Source organism: Castor canadensis, chromosome 10 (genome assembly GCF_047511655.1).
Source record: "Castor canadensis chromosome 10, mCasCan1.hap1v2, whole genome shotgun sequence".
In the NCBI taxonomy this organism is placed as follows: domain Eukaryota; kingdom Metazoa; phylum Chordata; class Mammalia; order Rodentia; family Castoridae; genus Castor; species Castor canadensis.
The window spans coordinates 77,232,076-77,259,057 of record NC_133395.1 but is presented as its reverse complement, the minus strand read 5'-3'; the positions used below and the strand labels follow the sequence as shown (position 1 = coordinate 77,259,057).

Sequence of the window (26,982 nt, the reverse complement as noted above, 5' to 3'; positions counted from 1 at the left end):
TTAGCTTGAAATTGGTGAGTGAAAGATATGAATTAGTCCTCATATTCCCCAGTCTCCTTTTCTGTATTTTTGATCATTGTAATAACATGAAAGTTACGATTCTCATAGATAAGTTGTATACTCATTTATTGAATTTTATCTGAGAATTTGTGCATTTAAATAAAGATTATTGCAGAGTCACTACCTTCCAAATACAGAATCTCTATATAAGCACAGGGGTGATAGGAGAAAGGCTTTACTTGAAGGTTTTCGTGAAATGTCCTTACCCAACACAAATGAAGTACGTTTGTGTTAGGTTGCGAAAAAAAAAATGTATACTAATTTAAACCTCCATTTGTGTTTTACTGATTTAGTAAGTAAACAGTGGCAAAGTAGATAAAAAGCAATCCAAGTCAAGCACTTTCAGAATACTGAAGCATTTCTGGAAGCCTATAGTTTTACTTCACACAGGTTTCAAACCACTGACAAAGAAAACTTGTTTCTTAGTAAGAGGGAATTTACCAGTACACAGGTTAAGGAAACTGGGAAGCTTGCAGTTTTTCTCAGTCGAGATTTCTCATCTGAACCACAGAGTACAGAAAATGATGTGAGTGATTATTTTGTCAGTTTCATTACGTGCAGTAGGTCTCTTTGCTTGCTAGGCCTGATTCCCCTATAGCCTCATTGTGGTGTTAAAAAGAAAAAACAAAAAGAAATTGCCAAAATGTCAGTTGCCTATATTCTAAAGAGTATAATTTTCAAGACAATGTATGGCCCTTACAATATTGTCTTTCACAAATCTGAACTCTGAGTCACCAAGATTTTTGACTGAGCATCAAGAATGTTTCATATAAGGATGACATTTTTAAATTAGGGTATATTTTCATACCCTATTAACTAATAGCACTCATAAATTTTTTTTAAATGAAGAGTTGTATTGGTCACTTTCATGTTTCTGTCAGGACATAGTCTTAAGTAATGTGTTATATGAAAACCCTTTAGTGAAAGGACAAAATGACATTTCATTGTTTGGTTCCCTTCCCTCATAAATTTTTTTCTACCTCCCTTATTGAAAATAGCATATTATTGTAGCCAAAACCCACTAACTCATGAGATGGAGAGGCTTCCTTATTTTGTGGTGTATCTTGAAGCTTAAAGGCTGTGTATGTTGATTTTTTTTTTTTTTAATTTAAGATACACATACTAAGAAAGGCAGGTCACTATTTCAGCAGTGAAATAGTGTTATTCTTCTTATCTTTTGATTCAGAATATTTTCTCTGAACTACTGAATGAGAACTTTGCACTTAAGGAATTATGTAATACTGCATTAGTTTATTATGTGTAACATTAATAAACCTGCCTCCTGCTTCTGGGTGGAAACTTTTAGTTCCCCCCACCCTAATACACACTAGAAAGTAGTTTTTCATAGATAAACAAAACAAATAAAACAAACCTCACCTTTGGGCCTTGGAACATATGCCATTTATATTTCCTGCATATTTCTCCTTCCAGCAGAAACCGATGGTTTTGTGTGATAGCTTTTCGTCTAAACTTTGTTGGCTATTTAACATTCTTACTATGACTGAGTGAAAGCTTTAACCAAGGGCCTGTAGCATATAGATGCCTTCGGTGTACTGACTATTCTGTAGTTGAAAGGAAGTTGATCTTTTTTTTTTTTTTTGGACCCAATAAGTTTGTCCTTTCCACTTGGGTGTTGAAAGAGCTTATGAGCAGTAGCTGTTCTGATTTTTGTTGGTTGTTTTCTCTAGGGAACAAGCTACCCTCTGAGTCAGCACTGGACTTGAAGATAAATCCTACAATTCATGAAACTGACTGATCCGACTAAAGGATGGATAGTTTGGGCAGCGTTGGACAGCTCTGTGAGGGGTCTGTTTGTTTAACTGAAGGGATTGTTGAGTTCAGCAACTTTTAATTCCCCCAATCATAAGGGGTTGCTGCTGTGAAAACAGGGTTTGTAAAGGGATTAATTCTGGCAATTAACATCAATTTTCTCATTGACTCTCTTTTCATTTTGTCATCAAATGCCATGGAACGATTCTTTAAAGTGAAGAAGTTTTACTGCTATTTGTTACCAGCAAGAATTTGTATGTCTTGAGAAGTCAGCATAGGGTTTTTGCAGTTTACTTATGAATCCAAATCACCCTTTTTTCACATTTGTTTCAAAAACTTTTGGTATGTGGGTAATTTAATCTTTGCAAAGGTAGTATGCATTTTTGACTTGAAACTTTCAGGATTGAATGGGACTTAATCTGATTAACAAGTATTTTACTAGATTTAGATCAGTGAATAATTTACATTTCATATTATGGCTAATATACGATTTTTGATAAATATCAACCATTAAGGTTATAATTTTTACCTGAAAATTTAGTTTTTTAATCAATCTTTTAAGAAATGAGATTAACTATAATGTCTAATGAAATGGATTTTTCAGTCTGAAACATGAGAGATTTAAAAATGTTATAGGGTGCTGGACATGGTAGTGCCCGCCCATAATTCCAGCCACTTGGGATGTAGAGATTGGGAGGGTTGTAGTTTGAGGCCAGGTTGGGCAAAAAGTTAGTGAGATTCCCATCTCAGCAAACAAGCCAGGCATGGTGGTAAATGTCTATAATGCCAACTACATGGAAGGCAGAGATAGTATCACAGTCCAGGCTAGCTCATGGTAAAAACCATGAAACCCTATCTGAAAAATAGCTAAAATAACAAAGGGCTAGAGTCATGGCTCAAGTAGTATAGTACCTACCTAGCAAGTGAGAGGCCCTGAGTTCAAACCCCCAATGCCACCTAAATAAGAAAATTAAAATGCTACAGAAAAGGAAACTTTATACCTTAATTTTCTAATTTATGTAGTGATACTTTATTGTTTTACAGACTTAAAAATAGGCTATAGAATAAATATATTAATTTTATTTCAGCTATTTGAAAGATAATATGATTTAAAGGTACAGACATAATGGGGATTTTACCTAACTGGTACTTTAGTAGATTCTAGAGATAGTCAATTCAGTAGGGCAGTATGAAGAAGTGAGTTTATGTGCAAGTCAATCATGGGTTTATGAGTTGTTTTAGCCAGTTTTAAGAGTTACTTGCAAAGCTTAATTAGATTGAAATTATCATGGAAAGTAAAGCAAAAGCTAATATTAGCTTAGCTTTCACTTTCTAATCTTGTTGATACTTTTCAAAATGGTTTCATTTTTTTCCCCAGGCTGTTCTGGAATTAGATCCACAGTTAAGCACATCGTGCATCATGCCTATCCTTGTCATATCTTTGTGACCACTTTTCTTTTTTCTTACCCTGCACAGTGGCTTAAATGGCTCAGAAGTTCCCAATTTAACCCCTCTTTCTTTCTTTTTTTCTTTTTTTAAAGATAGCACAAATTTAAATGAAAATAAACTTTGTTCTTTTTTGAGGGGAGGGGGCAGCAGTACAAGGGTCTGAACTCACTAAGCAGGTGCTTGACCACTTGAGTCATGCTCCCAGCAAAAATTCACTATTTAATAAAAATGTCGACTTATTTTTTTTTTTTAGTTGTCTTGATGGCAAGATCCCGAAGGATTATTACCATCAGTCCTATTGGACAGAAATATGACCAAAACCATAAGCAAGTTTATCGTATTCTAGATTTTGAGATGTCACTTCGTGTAAAATGCATCTCATCAATTCAATAAAGCCTTTTAGGCAAGAAAAATACAAAATTCCTAAAATTTTCATAAGGGGAAAATGCAAACATTATCCATATTGTTAGAATTCTTCAGAAACACTAAATTCTAATGTGGGTCTTTCAATCCAGAGATGTTCTCAGTTATTCTTGTCTGTAGTGGTCATGCTTAGCTTCAGAGTAACGTGTGTCTTCTCATAGTTCCAAAGCCTTCAGGACCAGCAGTACAGTTTTCAGGCTTACTAAACAGCTCCAGAAGCTTCAATAGGTGAATGTGCTGACTTGGGCACAGTAGCCTCTTTTAACTTTAGTATTTTAGCATCTATCCTCCAACTTTAGCGATTTTGCATTTAAGCACACTTTCCCTTTTCACTGTATCTTCTCTGACTAGGTACATTATTTTTTATAACAATTAAGGATTTCAGTTTAGGTTAAATCTAACAGCATGAGGTTACTGCACAAGGCATATTAATACTCGAGCAGCCTCATTCAGGTCTCATTTCTGTCATTACTGACTGAACAAACCACTGAAGCATGTTTAATACATGGTTTCATAATTCATAAAAGAAGGGAAAGCTTGGCCTATTCTGGCTTAAAAATAGGAAAATTTTAAACATTCTCTTCAAACTGTTGGTATGAATTAGATTTTGATTTATAGTCCTATTTTAAGACATAATCTCGAGTTTAAGTGTGACTCATGAGGTGATTATTATGAAGTAAAAATATTGACTAAGGACTTCTAAATTTATGTATTCTAATAATGTTGACTGGGCATGGTGTGTCACCCATGTAATTCCAGCTACTTGGTAGGCAGAAATCTGTAGGATCACAGTTTGAGGCCAGTCCAGGTAAAAAGTTAGCAAGACCCCTAGTCAATAAGCTGGATGTGGTGGCACACCTCTGTTATTCCAGCTACACAAGAGACCATAAGTAGAAGGATTGTAGTTTGAGGCCATCCCTGGGTAAAAGCAAGAGACCTTACCTGAAAAATAACTAAAGCAAAAAAAAAAAAATGCTGGGGTGGTTCCAGTGAGGTCCTGAGTTCAAAAAAAAAAGAAAAAAGTACTGTGTTAGAATTTATTAAATGAGATCTTTAATTTGCTCAAACACTTACTCGAGGTTACTGAAAAGGTTAATAAGTCTTCAGACAGTTTTTCTGTATTTCTTAACTGAATCAGGTAACTATTATGGGAAACAGTGGAGCTGTACACTGTGAAGCATCACTTATGATATGCTTTTTCTCTTAAAACAATTCTTAGCACTCTGACTTTTAAGTTTTTGATGGCAAGGGCTTTGCACTTGCAAAACAGGTGCTGTGTACCACTTGAATACATCTCTAGTTCTATTCTAAGTTGTTGACTTTTAAAATCAAGTTTTATCTATTAGAAAGTTGAGAGGGCAATGTTTGCCCATTCATCTTTTATTAATGCAATGCTGAGGAGTATGTTACCTATTTAAAAACAGCATTCATCAGGCACAGTAGTACATGACTGTAATCCCAGTTACTTGGGAAGCAGAAATTAGGAGGATCATAGTCTGAAGCTGGTGTAGGAAAAGCGTGAGACCTTACCTGCAAAATAAACTAAAAACAAAAGGACTGGGGACATGGCTCAACTGGCAGAGCACTTGAGGCCCTGGGTTCAATCTCCAGTACCACACACACACACAAAACCCCCAAAAAAACCCAGCACACATGTATGTATTTTGTGTGTAAATGTATATCTATCCTAATTTGAAATATCTTCCTGAGTGTTTTTAGAGTTATTTCTTTAGAATATTTTCAAGAACTAGAATTTCTATGAAAACAGCCCTAAGTAATTCTTAAGATACTGAAATTGAGAGCAAATTTTTATGATACACACACCAAATCATAGCCTAAACTTTCAGGAATTATTCATTAAGAGTAAAAATTTTTCATATATTTAAAATATTTAAATACGTAACTTCTGAATGGCTTCATAATTTTAGTATTATAGAGATGGTTATTTCATGTTTGTCATTAGGGATGACTGATATCTGTGCTATTTAATTAGCATGACCTTTTGCTTTTCTTCTCCCAACTTGTATCTTCAGTACTTCTGGGGATGGCATTTACCATTCCTGGTAATTGATGATCATAGCTATTGATATATTTTCACATCTTGAGTGTTGGTACCAGAAGAAAGAAAAACTTCATCTCTACATCCATTGCTTTTTAAAATAATTATTTTGTGCTGACAATGTATAGATAAGAATAAAGAGAATTAATGCACAGTTCTTTCCTACACATAGACAGTTGAACTACCCTGGCATTTGCAGCAAAAGGTGAACAAAATTATGGGAATCATTTTTAAGTATGGGTGTCAAGAAAACCTGTATTGAGGAAAAGGTATTTTAGAAGTTTGAACTAGAAATACCTATTAGGTGGTAGCTTACACCATTCAGTGTTGGCAAGGAGCACTGTCAGTGAAATCCTACTACAGGAGACGTGGGTACCAAGCAGCATGATCATCTCAAGGAAGTTGTACTGAATCATAAGGGGCCCCTCCTCTTCACAGCATTGTCTTCCTATCCAAGAGCATAGGTTCTGTTGCCCCAGTTTTCTTTCCCACATTGTTTTTCATATATTAACTTAAAACTTTCCTTGAAATTTCTGTGTTCAGGTCTTACACATATTTTGTTAGATTTATTCTTAGATGCTTTGTAGTATTTGTTGGTATCATGATTGATATATGTAATGAAAATTTTATAGATTGTTTCTCTTGTGTAGATATGTGGCTAACTTTTGTAGTCTTTTAGCTAGATACCCTTTTACTCCTAACATGTAATTTGTTCTTGTATTTGAACAGTTACATTTCCTACAAATGATAGCTTTTTTCTTCCCTTGGAACCTTTTTTCTGTTGTCTTGTGCTGACCGAGAGCCCATAGTGTGATGTTACGTAAAAGTAATCATAGTTCTTATGTCTTGCTCCTGATTTTGAAAGGAATGATTTTAATGTTTTTCAATTTTGGATTATTTTTACTCTGTGATGTTATAGATGCATTCGTTTCTGAGAGGACACCCTTTTAAACATACTCATTGTAGAAAATATTACCTGTGTTATTCCTAGAATGGACATAAAAAAAATAAAAATAACTAACATTTATTCAGTGATTCCTAATGGACCACCAGATGAGCAGGACAGAAGTTTCAACTTTTTTTGTCATTCACAGCTTTCATTTTATGGCTTCCTTTGAATTGCTGACAATTATGACAAAAGTTTTACGTGATAGGTATGCTGAATTGTCCTTTACAATGTCAAAAGTATATGATATCATGAATATGTGAATCACTTTTAATAATTGTCCAATTAAACTTTTTATCTATGCCAATCTAAAAAGAGAGCAGTGATAAGCTAGTTTTACTTTGTATCTCTGTCAATACATACGCATCTTACTTGTTTGAGACATTTGGTTTTCTGTAAGCCAGCTAGTTGTATAATTTGTCCCTTCTGTTGGTTGCTTTCTTTTTTCTTAGTTAATTTAAGAACTATGAATTATGCAAACTAGCTCTTTATTAAGTGTTGCAGAAGTCTTTTTTTGCTATGTAGAAATTTTTTTTTATGAAAAAGTTAAATTGATGAATTTTCTGTTTTGATATTTGGATTCTGTGTCTATATAGGAACATTGTATTTTTTTAAATAGTCTCTGAAGAACCTTTTCATTTCTTTTTAAATGCTTTAGGTGTCCAATCTGAAGATTCACCTGAAATATATGTTAATATGATAAATGAAAATGAGATTCATCTTTATTTTTTCCTAAATAACCATCTGTTTGTTTACATCTTTTACTCATTTCATCTGACTATTGAGTAGTCTGTTATTCTCCCCTGAAGTTTGAATTTATTTATTTTTCCATTCGTATTTGAGATCAGTTTTGTTGCCCTATTCTATTGCATCAAATACTGTTAATACTCTTTCAGATTATCTTAAATGCTGTAGTTTTGATCACTTAGAAATATCTAATAAATGTTAATAATCCACTGTATTCTTCTTTTATTTTTTCTTTCTATTTTCCTTTTTTGTTTGTTTTTCTTTCTTTTATACTTTTTCTGGCTACTCCCATTGCTTACTTCTCCACGCAGACGTAATTGGCTTGACTAATTTTTAAAAATCATACTGTTATTTCTGTTGAAGTAGCATTATATGTTTAGATAATTTTAGGGTAGATTTGATACCTGTATAACAAATAAGTATGAATATTTACTTTTCCTGTGCTCAAATTATCTTTTATTTCTGTCACAATTTATTTTTTCTTCGCATAGGGTCTCCTCATTTGTAGATAAGTTTATGCTTAGATGTTTTATGGTGTTTTTGCTAGTTAATGTAAATGAGTTGTCTTGTGTGTGTGCTTTGTAGTTCATTGTTCCCTGCCCCATTCTAATTGGGTTAATGGATTTTTCTTGGACCATAATTTCTCCCAAGCATAATTTGAATATTAATTATTTTTGTTGATATAACTCACATATCATAAAATTCCTTTCGAAGTGTATGGTTCAGTAGATTTTGGTATATTCACAAGTTTGTATAATCACCATTTAATTCCACAGGCTTGTCTTCACCCCAAAGGTAAACTTTGTATCTATTAGCACTCCCTCCCTTTTTTTCCCTCTTCCCAATCTTTAAAAACCACTAATCTTCTTTTTGACTTTTCAGTTTTCCCATTTTGTACATTTCATACAAATAGACTCTTAAAGTATTTCGCCTTCCTGCATTTGACTTCTATCACTTAATATTCTTAAAGTTCATCCACATTGAAGCATGTCATGTATTATTTCCTTTTTAAGGATGAATAATATTTTACAATATATGGAAATACCATTTTGTTTACCCATTTATCAGTTGGTAGACATTAGATTGTTTCCACTTTTTGCCAGTTACATATATGGTACTATGAACATTCTTGAACAAGTTTTGTGTGGACATATATTTTAACTTCTGTTGGGTAATATAATATTGTAGTAGAATTTTCAGATCATGTGGTAATTCTGTTCAACAATTTGAGCAACTGCTACACTTTTTTCCAATGTGACTGACTGCACTGTTTTACATTTCTGGCAGCAGAAACGAGAGTTCTGATTTCTGTTTCTTTGCTAGTGCTTGTTATCATCCATGTTTTTAATTGTAGCCATTCTAGTAAGAATGCAGTGCTGTGTTATTGTGGTTTGATTACTATGTCCCTAATCATATTGAGCTTTGTTGTTTCATATGCTTATTGCCATTTGTATATTTTATTTGGAGAAAAATCTATTCACATTCTTTCCTTAGTTTTTAATTCAGTCATTTGCTTTTATTGTTGTAAGAGTTCTTGTTTTTATTTTACTTTTTTGTTGGGACTGGAGTTTGAACTCGGGGCTTCATGCTTGCAAAGCAGATGCTTTACCACTTGAGCCACACCTCTAGTCCATTTTGCTCTGGTTATTTTTGAGATGGGGATCTAGTGAACTGTTTGCCCAGGATGACTTTGAACCAAGATCCTCCTGATCTCAGCCTCTCTACCAACTAGGATTACAGGCAAGAGCCACTGTGCCTGGCTAGAGTTCTCTTTATATTCAACATACTAGACCTTTATGGAAGATGTGATTTACAAATATTTTCACACGTTCTCTGAATTGTCTTTTCACATTGTAGCTTCCTGTGCAATAAAAAGTTTTTTTTTAATTGAGCCCAATTTAAATATTTAAGTATAGTTTATGCTTTAGGTGTCATATCTTAAACCATTGTTCAACTGAAGGTCACACACACTTCTTATACCTGTGTTTTCTTCTTAAGAGTTTCATGGTTTTATTTCTTGCATTTAAGTTTTTAATCCATTTTGAAGTAATTTTTGTATTTGGTTATGAAATATGCTTCAGATGTTTGTTTTATCACCCCTAGATTTTGTTTTGTTTTGTTTTGTTTGTGGTATAAGGCTTGAATTCAGGGCCTTGCACTTGCACTTGAGCCATGCCTCCCGCCCCTTTTTCTTTAATTGTTTTTCAGAGAGCATCTCATACTTTTTTGCCAGGGTGAGCCTCAGACTGTGATCCTCCTGCCTGTGCCCCCCTCTTAGCTGGATAACAGTGTTGCCACCATGCCCTCTTGTTTATTGAGATAGGGTCTGGATAACTTTTTGTCTTGGTTGGCTTCAGCTATGATCCTTCAATCCCGCACATACCAGGCACCTGGAATTACAGACATGAGCCACTGAAACCCTGCCTTTTTTTTTTTGTTGTTTTAGTAACTATTGAGATTTAACCACATTCTTACATCCTTTTGGTGAGGGAATTTTTCTTACTGCAGTTGATTGTTGAATTGTTTTTTGTTTTTTCACCAAGGCAACCTTAGTGACAGATCCTAGTAATACCTTCATTTTTCCTCTTTTTAATTTTTATAGATTGGGTATAAATTTCAAGATGAAAGTTGTCCTTCCTTTCGTGTAGTCTTGTTATGTTTTGTTTTATTGGAGACACTGAGGTTTGAACTTAAGGCCTGTGCCTTGAGCCACTCCACCAGCCCTTTTTTTATAATGGGTTTTTTTGAGATAGGGTATTGGGAACTGTTTTCCTGGGACTGGTTTTGAACTGCAATTCTCCTGATGTCTACCTCCTGAGTAGCTAGGATTATAGGTGTGAACCTATTAATATAATTCTTTTTGTTTTTTCCTTTCTTTGTGTTTTAACAGATACTTTGTCTCCTTTCTACTAGCTTTTTAAACATTTTGTCTTTTTATTTATTTATTTATTTATTTATTTATTTATTTTTATGGGACTGATGTTTGAACTCAGGGCTTCAGGCTTACAAAGCAGGCCAATTGAGCCATACCTCCAGTCCATTTACTCTGGTTATTTTGTAGATGCGGGGGCGGGGGGGGGTCTCAGTAACTATTTGCCTGGGCTGGCCTCAAATCATGATCCTTCCAATCTCAGTCTCCCAAGTCACTACGACTAGCACCCATCTACCATTTTATCTTTGACATGTCACAATTTTGCATAGTTGATCAGAGGAGTATATTTTTGCCTATTCTGATCAGAACTCTTTTTTTGGAGGGAGGGAGTGGCCCTGGAGTTTGAAATCAGTGCTTCACACTTACCAGGCAGAAACTCTTACCACTTGAGCCACCTCATCAGAACTCTTGCTGAAGATTTTTGATGAGAATTTATATGGCGAATTCTTGAAAATCATGAATAATTTCTCTTTGAATGTTGCTTCTCCAATCAATATTCTTTGGTTTTTTCTCCTGGATATTTAATTCTCATTCTATTTTTTGTGTCTCTTAACTGCACTTTCCTATTTTCTAAGTTTTATTTTAGGTAATTTCCTCTGCTCCTTATGATTTACTATTTCTCTTTTTGATTATGTTTCCTTTGCTATTTAACTTACCTTTTGAGGGCTTTTTCTCTTTGAGTGCTTATGATTTTTCACTCTTAGCCTAGTTTTCTCTGTTTAAAAGAAAAAAAGAACAAATACCTTTTTTTGTTTTGAGTTTTTGTTTTGTTTATTTGGTTTTCTGAGACGAGTTCTTGAAACAGGCTGGCCTCAGACTTAAAATCCTGCCTCAGCTTTCTGAGAACTAGAGGTGCTAGGATTACAGGTGTGTGTCATCCTGTCCCACTTAAGTTTTTTTTCAGTGGAATTGTTTTCTGAGAATGATCCTCAGCATTTGTGGAAGTGTTCAGCATAGTAGTTTTATGTTTTCTTCATCTGTGTGCCCAAGGAGTTTTACAAGGGCAAGTTAAATTTATATTAAATTTTTCACTGGGACTGCTGTAATGTGGAGTCCCGTGGGGATTTTCTCTTCCATGCTGTGCATGAGACAAGCATGGGCTGCTAGTTTTCCTGTTACTTACTTAAATTGTAATTGACACATAACATCCATTCATAAGGTGTACAGTATTATTCAGTATAGGTATGTAGTGTGTAATAGTCAAGTCAGGGTAATTCACATTACCATTTCCTCAGACACCTCAACCCTCCAGCCTTCTTCCTTTTCCTCTGTTTCTTGCCTTTTGATACTATGGGCAGATAGGTAGAAATTTTCTGGCCCTATATTTTACTGAGGTTTTAGTTCTAGTCTTTGCATTTTATAGAGGCAAGGCTCTATTTCATATGCCCATGTGCTCATTTAAACTTCAACCTGCAATGACTGTTGTGATTTGCAAATTTCCAAACATAACCTCCTGGTTTCAAATACTGCTTCAGTTTTGTGCTTATGGAGTTTTTACCTCACAGTTCTGTGTATTCATGTTGGTGGGGGTGGGGGTTGAGGAAGGACTATGAGTCTTAGTTGCCTCTCAATTTTCCAGAAACAGCCTTGTGTTAACTAGCTATTTGAACAGTAGAATATTGACTTGGTGTATGTTAACTGTGTGATCATTTGCTGAGATGAATTTTGTCACTATTTGCAGGTGTTTTTGCTTGTCTTGGGATTTCCAGCAGTGTAGTTATGTCATCCAAATACAATGATACTTGTTCTTCCATAAATTAGCTTTAGCTTTTTGTTTTATCTCATTTCTTGTTCTGTTAATTGCTCTGATAATTTATTCAGTAGATATTTCTGTGTTGCTCACTTTTTATTTGAATTGGGTACTTTTAAGAAGCATTTGTCAAATGTCCTAAAGCAATTAATTTATCATACATGATTTAAATTTACTTTTCTATATTTACTTAAGTTATACTGCAGCCGAGCACCCTGGCTACTTTCAGGAAGCAGATATCAGGAGGATCAAGGCTTGAAGCCAGCCCAGGCATATAGTTTGCGAGACCCTACTCAAAAATACCCAACAGAAAAAATTGCTGGTGGAGTGGCTTAAGTGGTAGAGTACTTGCCTAGGAAGCCAGTGTGAAGCCCTAAGTTCAAACCCCAGTCCCACCAAAAAAGAAAAAATTATACTGTAATTATTATATGTGATGTCACTGAAATGCCATTCTAACAGTAAATGACAGAATAGTAATACAGAAATCAATACAAAAGTGAAATACTCCTAATTTTGGATATTTTAAATATCCAATTTCTTTCTTCTAGATTAGCTTTTATGCTGATCTACATGTTGCTGTATTTGATTTAGAGTTCTTTCAACAGAGTGACAGTTTATGTCAGGGTGTTACATAGGAGTCAGTGGTTCCCCTTCCATATAGGGAAAGAGAAATTATAAGAGAATATTTATATGTGAGAGTTATGATTTCTAATGAAGCAGAGTGGACTTGTTATATGCATCATAAATTAATGTTTTAAAAACACCTTCAATTTTATTATATCAAATGGATTCCTAAAATTCTCTTAAGAAAATATTTCTATGGTTAAACACTGAGTAATGTGCAAGTGAAGATGTCGTTTTTAACTAAGAGTTCCTAACTTTGAATCAGCTTCCCTTGATTTGAGAAAAATCAGTTCATTTTTAAGTCAACACTTTTATTATTATGCTTCTGTAGTGTATTCTCCTTTATGCTGTTTCTCATTTAGTATCATGTAAGCATTTAATAGTGAGTATGTTTTTGTATTGTTATCATACTTCTAAGTAAATTATGCCTTTTTCCAAGCAGATATCTGGATATTTTAGTCAGTTACTTAATACTTTGTTAAATATAGAGGTAAAACATAGGCCTTGTGTTTCAGTGATTTACTGGTCCGTTTCATTTCTAGCTTCATATAGAATTATATGTTTCTGGGTGATGATGCTCACTGTTGAACATGTTTTATTTTGAATGTATTTAAATTATTACTGTCAGCCATAGCTCAGATACATGAACTCAAATTTCAGTACTGTAATTTTATATTAAAATAACTTCACAGTATTAAATATCTTAAGAGAAATCTTGATGCTGTAAGTTATGCCATTTATGAATTTCCTTTCTAAATGGCCTTAGATTATTTGTGATGACCTATTTGTGTGTATTCAGCCCTGAAGAGTTTTTTGTCTTTTTTATATACCTACCATGGAGTCAGAATTTTTCCCATTATCCTTTGCTGCACTTTCTACACCCTGTATAGCCTAAAACAGTCATACTAATGCTACTAAAAAGTGTCACAGATCCTCTTTCTTTTTTCTGTATAAAACACAGGAATTGGGCAGCTGTATAGCACATTTACTGAGAATGTAGACCTTGGAATCAAATAGACCAGAGTTTAAATCTTGATTCTGTTGTTTACTGATCTATATTTGTCCTTGAAATGAGTCTTTTGACCTTTAATTTAGTTTTCTCTTCTGTGAAATAAATATGATACACCTACCTCACAATATGGTTGTGAAGATTTAAGTACACTGGCACATGTGGAACATTTAGATTAGTGCCTGACACAGGGGAAATACTAAAGAATTGTAGCTGTATTGAGATGCTGTTAATAAATGTAAAGGAGGGCTTGTGGAGTGGCTCAGGTGTTTAGAGTGCCTGCCTAGCAAGCATGAGGCCCCAGGTTCAAACTCCAGAACCACAAAATGAGTGGAGAAATGATTGATAGATAGATAAACAGGTAAATGTGAAGTTAATAAACTAATTTACTCATCTTTAGTGACTTCCAGTTTTGTCTTGGAAAGGCTTAGAGGCTGGCTTTAACAGAACTGTATAAATGTATTTAATATTAGACAAGTGGGGAGAATTTGTGCTAACTTCTAATAATCCTCACAATTTTGCTATGTACATTAACTTGCTATTATGTATATAATTGAGTTAGATATAAACATTGTTCTAAAACAGTTAAAAAATAAAATAAAGATTAGGCCTTTATCTCAATATAGTATCTTGACTTTTTTTTTTTTTTTTTTTTTTTTTTTTTTAGTAGAAAGGGCTTTAGAATTTTAAAGTTTCTCTTAGATACATAGAAGTCATAGGTGAGAATTTCTGGCCCAATTCAGTGTCCCATGCAACAGATGCTGAATTATCACAGTAGGGAGTACTAGATTGGCAATTTGGAGACTTAGGTTTGAGTCCTGGCTTTGATGTTGATTTGTATACATGTCCTTGGTTAAATAATATAAACTCCCTGTATCTAAATTCTAATCTATACTGTGATGTTTATTTCCTGCCTTGCTCAACTACCTATCTACTTACAGTTGTTCAGAATTAGAAAGTGCAAAGGGCTTTCCAGAGAAGAGATACAAGTCTTACCTCAGTTTTAAGCTTAATTTTGTTCACTTGCATGTTTTCTGAAAACAGCTTGATGCCTTATGAATTATAGGAATTAGAACCCTGTTAATCATAATTTTGTGATGAGGGAAATTTTGGTAACTTTTTTCTTGGATTGTGAGTTGGTATATTACTTAAGTGTTGGAGGTTTTTAGGTATTCCCCCATCACAATTCTAACAGTTCCTGATAAGCTTGTTTTTTCAGGAAGCATAGTTGTAATTCTAGGCAGCCATTTCAATCTCTGCTCAAAAGTGATCACCTCCATTAAGCCTTTGATTAATTCTACCTGGTTTTAGTTAATTTGCATTTCATCTGCATTTATGCATGCAGTTTGTAGTATATTAACTTCTGTTGATGTTTTGTAAGTCATTTTATGTCTTTTATATGTGACACAGTCTTGATTTCTAAGCTAGCTTGGAATCTCCTCAAGGGTAAAGAGATTTTTTGTCCTTGTCTTTTGCACAATAGATTTTTAATAGAGGATGCTCTATCCATAATGGGTTTTACTGGTTGTAGTAAAGTAAAACTTTCCCTAGAACATAGTAGGATCAATTAGTTTTAAATTAGCAGGTATGCATCTGCAGCAATTTTTAGTTTTAGTGTATACTTGTTTAGAGTTAAAGACAAAGGCATCAAGACAGTATAGTACTTGAATTTTTAAAAAACGTGGTATTAAGCTACTGTGTATTTCACTTGATCTTAATTTTTTTTCTTTTTGAGACAGTTGTTAATTGTATTTGGCTGAAAGAATTTAATAAGTCTTTATTAGATAATTTAAATTCTTAATGTCACAGTAGTTTTTGGGAATGTGGCATTTTTAAGAGATAGTCGTAGTTTTAAGGATTCTTTATAAAAAATAAAAGACTTATAAAAGGCATAAAAAATCTTAGTTCTAGTATTTCCCACAGTTCTATTAAATTTTTGAAATTTCTCATTCTTGCTGTTGAAGTCTCTGGTGTAAATTTTAATATGAAGGTGCCTGTTCTTGCAATGAATATGCTAATTTATTTGGAAATAAATTTGTTAAAAGAAATTACTTGCATTTACTTTAATCACAGCTTTCCCTAAAACATAACAAGATAAAAATTATGTAATTTTGTTTCTTCCAAATGGGTGTTTGCATTTTATTTTCCTGATTTTTTTTTTCTTTTTCCTCAGTTATTACTCTACTAAGAACCTTCTTTGCATCTTCCTAGGAATGTCATTGTCTGCTGGATCTTCCCCTCTCCATTCCCCCAAGATTACTCCACATACTTCTCCCGCTCCCAGAAGAAGAAGTCACACTCCAAATCCAGCAAGTTACATGGTGCCTTCTAGTTCCTCTACACCTGTTAACAATCCTGTTTCTCAGAATCCATCTTCTGGTCAAGTGATCCAGAAGGAAACTGTTGGTGGGACAACTTACTTCTATACAGACACAACTCCAGCACCTTTGACTGGAATGGTATGTCTGCATTAAAGAGAGAATTACAGTACTCTCAGGAAAGTTTCTTTTTATTAATAAGTAGGCTTACCTACTTCTTAGATCTTTTTATTGTGATATTAAAGTATTTTTCTGGCATATGTCACCATCTCAGCTCTTCAGATTATTATGGTTCTAACTTAATATCTCGTTTTAAACAAATCTTGGGATTTAATTAGAAATTAGATTATATTCATCCTCTGTTTTAGTACTTTAGGGCCTGTTTTGCATTTGTTACCTTGTGCTAGTTAATGTTGATATTCACTGTCTAGGTATTGTAAAGGTAGTTTTACCTGTAAGAAGAAGCCAAAGAAAGATGGTATCCTATCATTTGGTAGCAAATGACGATAAACTCTCCTCAGATGAGGCAATAAATTAACTCCTAGATCTCTGGATAGTGGAATGACACTTGGTGATAAGGGTCATTGCTAAAATTTAGAACAAAGGGAGCCATGATTGTGGACAAGGAGAAAGCTACCAAAGGGTTGGGGATAGAGGGAGAAGAATCATGAAGCAAAGAGGCAGACCCAGAAAAAAAAACAGGAATGCAAAGCAGAGAAGAATATGTCCAGAAGGGAGATTTCTTCTCGTAGTGAACTCTATAAACGTTACTCAATAAAATGCTTTGAGTAAGAAAGCTAAATTCTATTATCAGCTTTCATTATGCTAGGCTTACATAAAAGGTATATTTGAATTTCAGTAAGTAGATTTTGATGCCTAAATTGATAAATTAATTTTCATCAAATGTAATATCTGACTGAAAGATAATTTGAGTGAAGAAAGCAGGTTTCTTTATTTTTCCAATTTTTGAAAAAACTGAATATTGAAATACAGAATTTTTTAAATGAGTTCATTTAGAAAATATTCTTGTAACAGCTTTTCTGTAAGGTTTAAATTCTTTTATCATTTAAAGATTTAAAAATCTACCAAAATTTACCACTGTCTTGTAAAGATTAAACTTTTATCAAAATTGATAAAGCTTATCAATAGAGGAAAAATTGATCACATGTCCTCCCTTCCTACCCTTTTAGGTATTTCCAAACTATCATATTTATCCTCCTACTGCTCCTCATGTTGCCTATATGCAACCAAAAGCAAATGCACCTTCTTTCTTCATGGCTGATGAACTCCGACAGGTATGCTTTTGGAATTTATAGAAGAAATAATGTCTTCTTCACTAGAACAGAAGAAAGGACAGCACTTTTCAGATTATACTATTTTATCACATATACTGTACTAAAGCAGACAGAATTTAGAATGTATACATTTCATTTATATTTACTCAAGAAAACATGTTTCAAGAAAATTTCAAATAATAGATACATATATAATATAGAAAAAACTATTTAAATGGACTACTTTCCTGTTATCATTTGTATTGAAAGAATTCTTAATTTCTTACCTTAAAATCTTTGCTAATAGGTATATTTTGAGGGTGAGTAATTTTGTACAGAAATGAGCTTCATTTTAACAGAACTGAATTTTTCTTTTTTATCATTTCACTCAATGCATATTTATTGAATGCCTAATACATGCCAGGCAATATACTAGGATCTGTATACCTCAAGATAAGTAAAATATAGTTGCAACATATGAGAATTTGAATAACAGCTACATGTTATTTGATATGTATAGTTTCATTTTATACTGAGATTCTCAGAAATATTTTTTTATTTACTTTTTTGTGGTACTGGGGCTTGACCTCAGGGCCTACACCTTGAGCCACTCTACCAGTCCTTTTTTTGTGAAGAGTTTTTTGAGAAATCGCGAACTATTTGCCCAGCCTGGCTTTGAACCGTGATCCTCCTTATCTCTGCCTCCTGAGTAGCTAGGATTACAGGCATGAGCCACCAGTGCCTCAGAAATTCTCAGAAATATTTTTGTTTTGCAGAAGTAGGTTCTACTAAATAAAGGGTTTTCTTGTTGTTTTGTTTTGTGGTGCTTAGGGTGGAACCCAGAGTCTTGGGCATGCTAGGCAAGCACTTTACCACTGAGCTACATCCCCATCCCTTGTCTAATGATTTTAGAAGAAGTTATTGACCAGCTTAGTAGTAGACCTTGAGTTTTCAGCCACAGAATTTGTCTTATGCTCTGGAGTACATTAGAGCTACTTAAACCCAACCTTAACTATGGGCAGGTCTGTCTAGGACTGGAATTCAGATATTTTTTTGCTTTCTTTTTTTTTTTTTTTTGGCGGTACTGGAGTTTGTCCTCAGGACTTCATGCTTGCAAGGCAGGTACTTTACTGCTTGAGCCACTCCTCCAGGCCTTTTTGCTCTGGTTATTTTGGAGAGAGGGTCTTGCTTTCTGCCTGGACTGTGGTCCTTAAATTTTAGACTTCCTGCCATTGTCAGGTGACAGGTGCATGTTGGTTCAAGTGGGATCTTGCAAACTTTTTGCCTGGGATGGCCTCGAACCATGATCCTCCTGATCTCAGCCCCCCAAATATGTTACAGGCATGAGCCACTGATGCCTGGCTTGGTATTTAGACATTTTAACCTCTTTAGTAATGTATTTTATGAATATTATTAAAAAGTGCACATAACAGAAAAATTCTTATGTCATTTAGTTACAATAAGAAATCTAGATTTGAGAAGCTGTATTTAGATATCAATACCTGTTTCCTTTTCTTAGGAGCTGATCAACAGACATTTAATAACAATGGCTCAAATTGATCAAGCAGATATGCCAGGTAAAATGCGTATTGATTCATCTTTCTTTTAGAAGTTATTACAGTTACATAGTAGTGCATGTTTTTATGCATTATTAAGGAACATTCCAAGTTACTATCTAACTTATTTCAATTAATCCTATATGTAGCAATGTTCTAGAGTATTAAAAAAAATTGATATTTTTAGAATTCAAGGGGATTTTCTTCACTATGCACTGGAGTATTACTGCTTCCTGAAACTTAATAGCACATAGATTTGTCAAGTAACTTGCCTATAGGACTAATGACTATAATGGCAGGCTGAGTCAGGATTTATATATGTCTGTCTGTATGTATGTATTTATTATTTTTTGTGGTGCTATGGATGAAACCCTGTGCCTCACACATGCTGGGCAAGTGCTGTACCACTGAGTTACTTCACCAGCCTAAGTCAGGATTTAAGCTTAGATTTTTCTGACTGTATCATAATGTTTCTCAGAGTGTTAAAAACTTTCCCTTTTATTCTGTGTAAATTAAATATAATATAATTTAATAAAATAATAATACAGGATGAACACATTTGCCTCAGAATAATCTCAAAACACATGGTTGCGATCAAAGATTCAGCATAATCCTGTGTGTAACTTCATTGCTAATGACTTAATTAAAAGGAAGTCTGGCCATCGTACCTTACAACTGATCTTTCTAATTTATATGTGCAGAAAACTTACTTATAATATTTGAAGTGTCCAAGTTGAAATATGTATATTATTTAACATTGAATTTGAGGTCCTAGTCAAGACAAAAATTGAAAAAGAAAACACAATTGGAGGCAAAAAGATTAGAAAGAAGAAAATAAACCTGTTATCTTTAAGTCATACATGTGAAATAATAAGAGTTTACAAAACGGCTGCACAGAAGATTAATAGGTCAGTTGCATTTCTATAAGTCAGTACCTAGTAAGTTTATAAATAAAAGAGGTTTTTGTAATATCAATACCTAGGAACATAAACAACCAAACGTGTGTAAGATCTGAACAGTGGAAGTTTATTAAAAGGTGTTACACAAAATAAACAGATGCTATAATCATGATTAGGAAGATAATAATTAAGGTGTCAGTTTTTCTAAACTGACCTGTTCATTCAGTATAATTTCAGTCAAGGTGTAACAGCCTTTCATGGGATATGAAAATTTTTTAAAGAGTAAAGGGCTAAGACTACACAGGACACTTTGTCCTGTGTATTATTATTGTTTGTGTTAAATGAAGAATCTGTGTGTATGCTTGAAGAGAGGGGCTTGCTTGCATTGTATAAGGACTAAACAATGTGGTAGTAGTACATAGTTAGATCAATTAATTAATGAGAAAGACTAGAGAGACCCCAGACACATTCTATGATAAATACCGTGTATCACTGGGAAAAGAAGGCATTGGAAACAGTGGTTTTTTTATATGGAGAGGATAAAATTAGATTAATCTTTAAAAAATTACCTCTAATAGATGAAGAATTTACATAGCTAAAAACTTGAAAAACTTACTACAAAATACAAATTAACTAGATTTAACAATTTTTTAAATTATATTGTTGTACTGGGAGCACGTTGTGACATTTGCAACAGTTATTACAATATATCGCCCCTCCATCATTCTTCACCCCCTCATTTCTGGAATAATTTCAACATGTCTTGTTTTTCCATTTTCGTATGTGAGTACATAATATTTCCACCATATTCACCTCCTCCACCCTTTCCTTATGTCCTCCCGCCCCCACTGGTACCAACCCTTAGACAGAACCTGTTTTACCTTCCTGTTCTCCATTTTTGAAAGAAGGCATTTTTGTTTAAGATAGGTATACAGGGAGTTTCAATGTGACATTTCCATGTATTTATGTATTATAACCCAAATTGGTTCATCCCCTCCAACCTCTTATATATCAGTAAGAACACGAATAGTTTAATAGAAAAATGGCCAAAGATAATAGTAAGCATTTTTATGGAATATTTTTAAATAACCAATAAATACACTATAAGATGTTGATTATTTGAGAGTCTGTCCATTTATAGTGTTAAAACCAGCTATCTCTGGGTTTGTTTGCTCTACCCAGGTAGAATTCGTAGGTAGATGAGGAGAAGCTCCTTCTATTATTGTGGGCTCATGCAATATTTGCAGGCAGCAGAGTTGGTGACAGTGGGTAGTGACAGTCAGTCCTGGGCCTGTGACAGCTAAGGTGGCAGCACAGGCTTTGAGCCCCAGGGTTCCGGCCCAAGGCAGCACAGTGTTCAGGCCCTAAGTGTTACAGCTCCTGTGGTGGAATGGGTCTTTCTGCCATCCTGGGCTCTAAGTGTTAACAGCTTCTGGGGTAGGAGGGTCATTCTACCACTGGGGACCTGAAAGTGGTACAGCTCTTTGTACCCTAGAAGTACCCGAGTTTATAGCTCTGTACTACCCAGTATTCTCTGCTGCAAGCTGGTGCTTGCCCCCACCACTCTTACCCATTTCTCCCAGGCCACTTAGCTTGCTAGCCTTACTGCTGTCCTACTATCAAGACAACTTCCTCCCTGCTGCCACTACATCTTCACTTCTTTTTCTTTGTATTACCAGCCCCAAAGGTGGGCATGACCACTTGTAAGAAAGCCTTTATTGGACTTGATATTGTAAGGCCAGGGGACAGCAAGTAGTTATCTCCCATCTGTTCCCAAAGTGAGTTGAGTCTCCTTATATAGCCAGAAGGGGGTGAGGCAAGAGTGTGTGCACCAATCACAGTACAGTCTGTTATGCAAATGAAGGGTTGTGTTTGCACCAATCACAGGTCTTCTGTTGGGCTGAACTATACCCCTTCTGGCCTGGGTGAAAGTGGCAATTGTGGCAGTTGGTCTTCCGTTAAGCCAAAGTCCAGTACAAGCTGCTTCTTGGGGCAGTGCATTACGGAACTGGTGTCATGCTTTGGGTGTTGGCATGGGGGAAGTCAGGCTACCTGGTTGGCAGCCCTCTGCTCAAGGATGCCTGGGCCCTGGAGAAAGGTCTGGCAGCTATCAGTTAGGGAATTAAGTCTCCTCATCCTGCAACATCTCAGCACATTTAAAGGATAAAAAACCTTTTAGAGGGTGCTTAAAACAAAGGCTTATCAATAGGAGTGCTTTCACAATATTTAATAGTGCTCTAATAATGCTTAACTTCTGTCCCAGTGTCCCAGGGAGAGGTGGGCCCCTACCATCTGTTTCACACAGTTCATAGATACATTGTTGGTATAAATTGTTGAGCATATAAACTACTTTGGAAAATTTCTTAAATTTATTATCTATCCTCTTACCCAGAAGTTCAGATCCTAGAGGCAAATTCGTGTACATTTTAAACTGGAAGATGTACAGGATATTCACTGCTTACAGCAGCAGGAACCTGTGACAATCCTAATGCCCATCCGAAAGACAATGGATCAACAGTGATAATTGTCAGACAAGAATATTAACAGCAATTACATGAGGGAAGTTTATTGACAGTCAGCAATACAAAGGAATCTTTGTAGTATAAGTAAAAAAGTGAAGTTAGGAGAGATTACACACACCTTTTTATAAAGCTTAAATGACTAAAGTTTATATATATATTTTTGTATGTACAATTATGCATATCTATATATGCATAATTATAAAACTATATAAAATATATGAAAGTATATAAAATACATGTATAAAATATGCTTTTGAGGAATATACATATATATGTGTATAAAATAAAGTTATCTACAAAAGAAGGGAAGGGGAGAAAGAAGGCATGGATTAAGGACCATATGGTTAGATGTTGATTAAAGAAAAAGTTTGAGCTTTTGTTTTAGATGTCAAATTTGTAGCAGCTTATTACGTTCTTAAGAATAATTAAATAAAAGCAGTTCATACATTGAAATGGACTAGTGATTTGAGTAAAATAAATTGAAGGTAATGTTTAATGTACTCCTGTGTACCTGCATTCAAAGATGGTTTAATAAATAGTTCTTATATCATTTCTTTAATCTTTTTTTCCCATCACTATTTTAATAATGGGGAAAAGAGGAAATTTTAGTTTTTTCTCCTCGAAGAACATATATAATGATAAGCCAGATAAGAGATGTTGTATATGTCAGATTCACTACAGTAAATCTATGGCAGGATTTCTCATCCTCAGGACCATTTATATCATTGATGTGGGCAACTGTCCTATACATTCTTAGGATGTTTACTAGCATCCCTGGCCTCTATCCACAAGATCCTAATTGCACCATGCTTCCAGTTACAATAACCAAAAATATTTGACTATTTCAAAAAAATAAAAACATTTCTGGTTGAGACCCACTTATGCATTGGAAATAGAATTCACAGTTGAAGTACTACTTTGATGGATATGGTATTGGGCTACAAATTAAAAGTCAAATTATAGCTCTGTCAGATACAATCATCCATGTTGATTTTCTTCTTGACTTTTATACGTAGTGTACTTTCCTTACAGGAACTAATGTAATACCTAATAGTGAGCTAGGTACCCCTTTATTCATAATTAATTATGCTAATTATGTGCATTTGATAATTGGAATGAAAACAACAGCAATGAGTAATCCTGTTTTTAAAATTCAACATTTCTTCATTTTAAAAATGTAACAAACTAGATGCAGAAGTAATATACCTTAGCATGATAAAGCCCACATATAAAATAAGCCAACAACTAACATAATACTGAGTGGGGTAAGGCTGAAAGCTTTTTCTCTAAAATATGGAATAAGACATTTTTTACTACTTTTATCACTTTCTTTTTTTAAAAACAAACAAAAAAAAAGAAAACATTGTACTGGAAGTTCTAGCTAAAGCAGTCAGGCAAGAGAAAGGGAAAAAAGGGCATTCAATTAGAAAAATAGAAGTAAGTTATCACTATTTGCAGATGGCATGATCTTATATATAAAAATCCCTAAGGCTCCAACCAAAAAAAAAATTAGAACAAATAAATTAAGCAAAATTGATACCAAAAAAATCAACATATAAAAATTGGTAGCTTTTTTGTACACCAATAGCAAATTCTCTGAACTAGAAATCAAGAAAGTTCTATTTACAATAGCTGCAAAAAAAAAAAAAAAAAAAAAAAAAAAACCAAAACCAAAAAAACCTTAGGAATAAATTTAACCAAGTAAAATATCTATATAATGAAAACTATAAAACATTGATGAGAGAAATTGAAGCGAATACAAAATGAAAAGATAACTGTTTTCTTGGATTAGAAGAAACAATACTGCTAAAATGTCTACACTACCCAAAGTGATCTGTGGATTTAGTACAGTCTCTTGGTAGTCAATGGAATCTCCATTGGACAAGACAGAACCATCATGCCTAGACAAGAATTATTTTGTAGTGCTATCAGTTATCTATGGTTTAACAGAGTTGTAAAAATATATTCCATCGAATAAGATACCTGAGAGGTATCCTTTATAATGTTCCAGAAGTTTTTTTTTTTTCTCCTCCTTAATCTGTGGAATTCTAAGTGGTTACAGGATAGAAGTATCAAAAGTGTATGATTTTTGGTTGATTATATCCCTTAATCTTTGTCATAAGTTTCCTTATGATCCAATTCTCGTATTATTATTTCAGCTTCGTCGCTCCTCCTCACCTGCTCTGTGGTTTATATCTTATGCTCCTACCACATGATATCTCACCATTCATGAGCATGGTGTAGGGCTGGTTTCTTGATGTTCTGTTTATTTCTTTGCCATCACTCACCCTTTACATTTGTTTCATCCCATTGAAGACAGTCTTATCCTGCATTTTATAGTAAAATACCAATTCTTTTTGAGACCTTTCCTAATATCCTTGGGAATGGCTGCCTTCCCTGTATTTCCACAGTGTAGTACTTTTCTAAGCATGCTCCATTGACCAGCAACCTCATTTTCATTATTATTTAGAAACTTACTAGAATTGTAAATTCTTGGGAACCATTTCAGACCTACTGAATCAGAAACTCAGAATGGAAACCAGCAAACTATCCTCTAGGATCTTCTAGAGATCCTAAGATCCTAGAGGGTCATTAGATCCTCTAGGTTATTCTTATGGGTGCTAAAGTTTAAGAACTAGTGCCATCTTGACTTGTACTTTTTTATAGCTATTTTGTATTGTATTATGCTTTATATAAATCTGTATCATTTCATTTTCTCTAACTGTCTCAAAGGTAAGAATTCATTTCATTAATGTGGCTTCACTAGTACATAGGTACTTGGAACATTTTTAGATTTCATACTAATGACTTTTTGCATTTGTGCTTGTTAGGTAGGAAACAAAGTTTTATCCTTTGATTCTTTGTGGAAATTACGTGTGGATCTTTCAAAAGAAAAATAGTGTGCTGAGGGCATAGCTCAAGACTACTTACACTGAGTTGAATCCACACCATCACTGAGAGAGAGGAAAGGAAGGGAGGGAGAGAAGAAAGAAAAACAAAAATAGGAGTTAAAGGTGTGTGTGTGTGTGTGTGTGTGTGTGTACTTCCTATTACAGCTTTTTTAGTAGAACGTGTCACTTGACCTAGGTATGAAAGCAACATTGATTGAATCAGTTCATGTTTTGTACTATGGTCAAAATGCCATCTACGGATTAAGAGAATAAGACTTGCAGAGGCAGAGTCTGAGTTCACATCCCAGCTCCCTCTCTGAGATGTGTAATCCTTATTTTCCTTTTTTTATGAGGTAGGGATGCTGCTTCATAAAATTGCCCTGACAACTAAGAGACAAAGAGCATAAAGCATTTGGCAAAGAGAGAGATCATTCATCTCTCTCCCTCCCCCCCTCCCCCCTCCCTCCCCCTCCCCCTCCCTCCCCCTCCCTCCCCCCTCCCTCCCCCTCCCCCTCCCCTCCCCTCCCCTCCCCCTCCCCCCCCTCCCCCTCCCCCTCCCCTCCCCTCCCCCTCCCCCTCCCCTCCCCTCCCCCTCCCTCCTCCCTCCTCCCTCCCCCCTCCCCCTCCCCCCTCCCCCCTCCCCCTCCCCCCTCCCCCTCCCCCCTCCCTCCAGGTTTGAACTCAGGGCTTCACATTTGAAAAACAGGCACTCTTACCACTCGAGCCACACCTCCGGTCCATTTTTCTCTGGTTATTTTGGAGATGGAGTCTTGCAAACTATTTGCCTGGGCTGGCCCTGGAACTGCAGTCCTCAGCCTCCCAAGTAGCTAGACTTATAGGCATGAGCCACCAGCATTTGGCTGAGAATTTTCTTAATGGGGTCTCTGAATAATCAGTTTTTTGCAGGGTTTTATAAAGAGACATAATACCTTGTTTTGAAAGTAGTATTAAGCATGTTTATTATAAAACATTTGGCAAATACAGAGCAGTATAAAGAAGAGAATAAAAATCCTGCCTTCTGGCTTTGTGTAGTGGTACAGACCTATAGTCTTAGCTACTTGGGAGGGAAAGATTGGGAGGACCTCAGTTTGAGGCCAGCCTAAGCAAAAAGTTAGACCCTATCTCAACAGACATAGTGGTGTACACCTGTGATCCTAACTAGGGGGAAGGCATAGGTAGGAGGATCATGATCTAAGGCTGGCTCCAGGTAAAAAGCAAGAGACCCTGTCCAAAAAATAACTACAAACAAAAAAGGTTTGGGGTCATAGCTGACGTGGTAGAGCAAATGCATAGTAAGCACGAAGCCCTGAGGTCAAACCCCAGTACCAACAAAACAAAAAATCATTAAAGTTTGCTGTATTCCTTTGTGGAATATATATACCACATGTTCAGTTAGCTCTTTTTTTTTTCCCACTTAAAAGTGGTGTATAACTAGGCACCATGGCATAATGTCCATAATCTCCTGTCATCTCAAGCTATGAGGGAGGCTGAGATAGGTAGGATCACAGTTCAAGACCAGCCCTTGGCAAAAAAAAATTTGCGAAGTCCCCCATCTCAACTTGGGTGGGGAGGGGGCGGTGGGGAGACTGGGTGTGGTGGCATGTACCTGTCATCCCAGTGATGGACGGAGTCTTAAAATAGGAGGATCACAGTCCTGGCTGGCCTGTACAAAAAGTGATACCCCATCTCCAGCATAACCAGAGTAAAAGAGCTGGAGCCATGGCTCAAGGAGTAGAGTGTCTACCCACCAAGA

The 26,982-nt window shown here is 35.1% G+C and overlaps 1 protein-coding gene across 6 annotated transcripts in view; it reads left to right on the top strand.

Moving 5' to 3' along the window:
• The window catches only part of Pan3 (poly(A) specific ribonuclease subunit PAN3), a 132,166-nt gene that overhangs the window by 84,506 nt on the left and 20,678 nt on the right, over positions 1-26,982 (top strand). For 5 of the 6 annotated variants that reach the window (XM_074043639.1, XM_020176805.2, XM_020176803.2 and 2 more), the window contains 3 exons: positions 15,981-16,228; positions 17,278-17,382; positions 18,881-18,938. In XM_074043639.1, the coding sequence (XP_073899740.1) occupies positions 15,981-16,228; positions 17,278-17,382; positions 18,881-18,938 (411 nt within the window). Of the gene's footprint in view, positions 1-1,748; positions 1,867-15,980; positions 16,229-17,277; positions 17,383-18,880; positions 18,939-26,982 lie in introns of all 6 variants that reach the window. The other variant, XM_074043641.1, reaches the window with a different exon arrangement.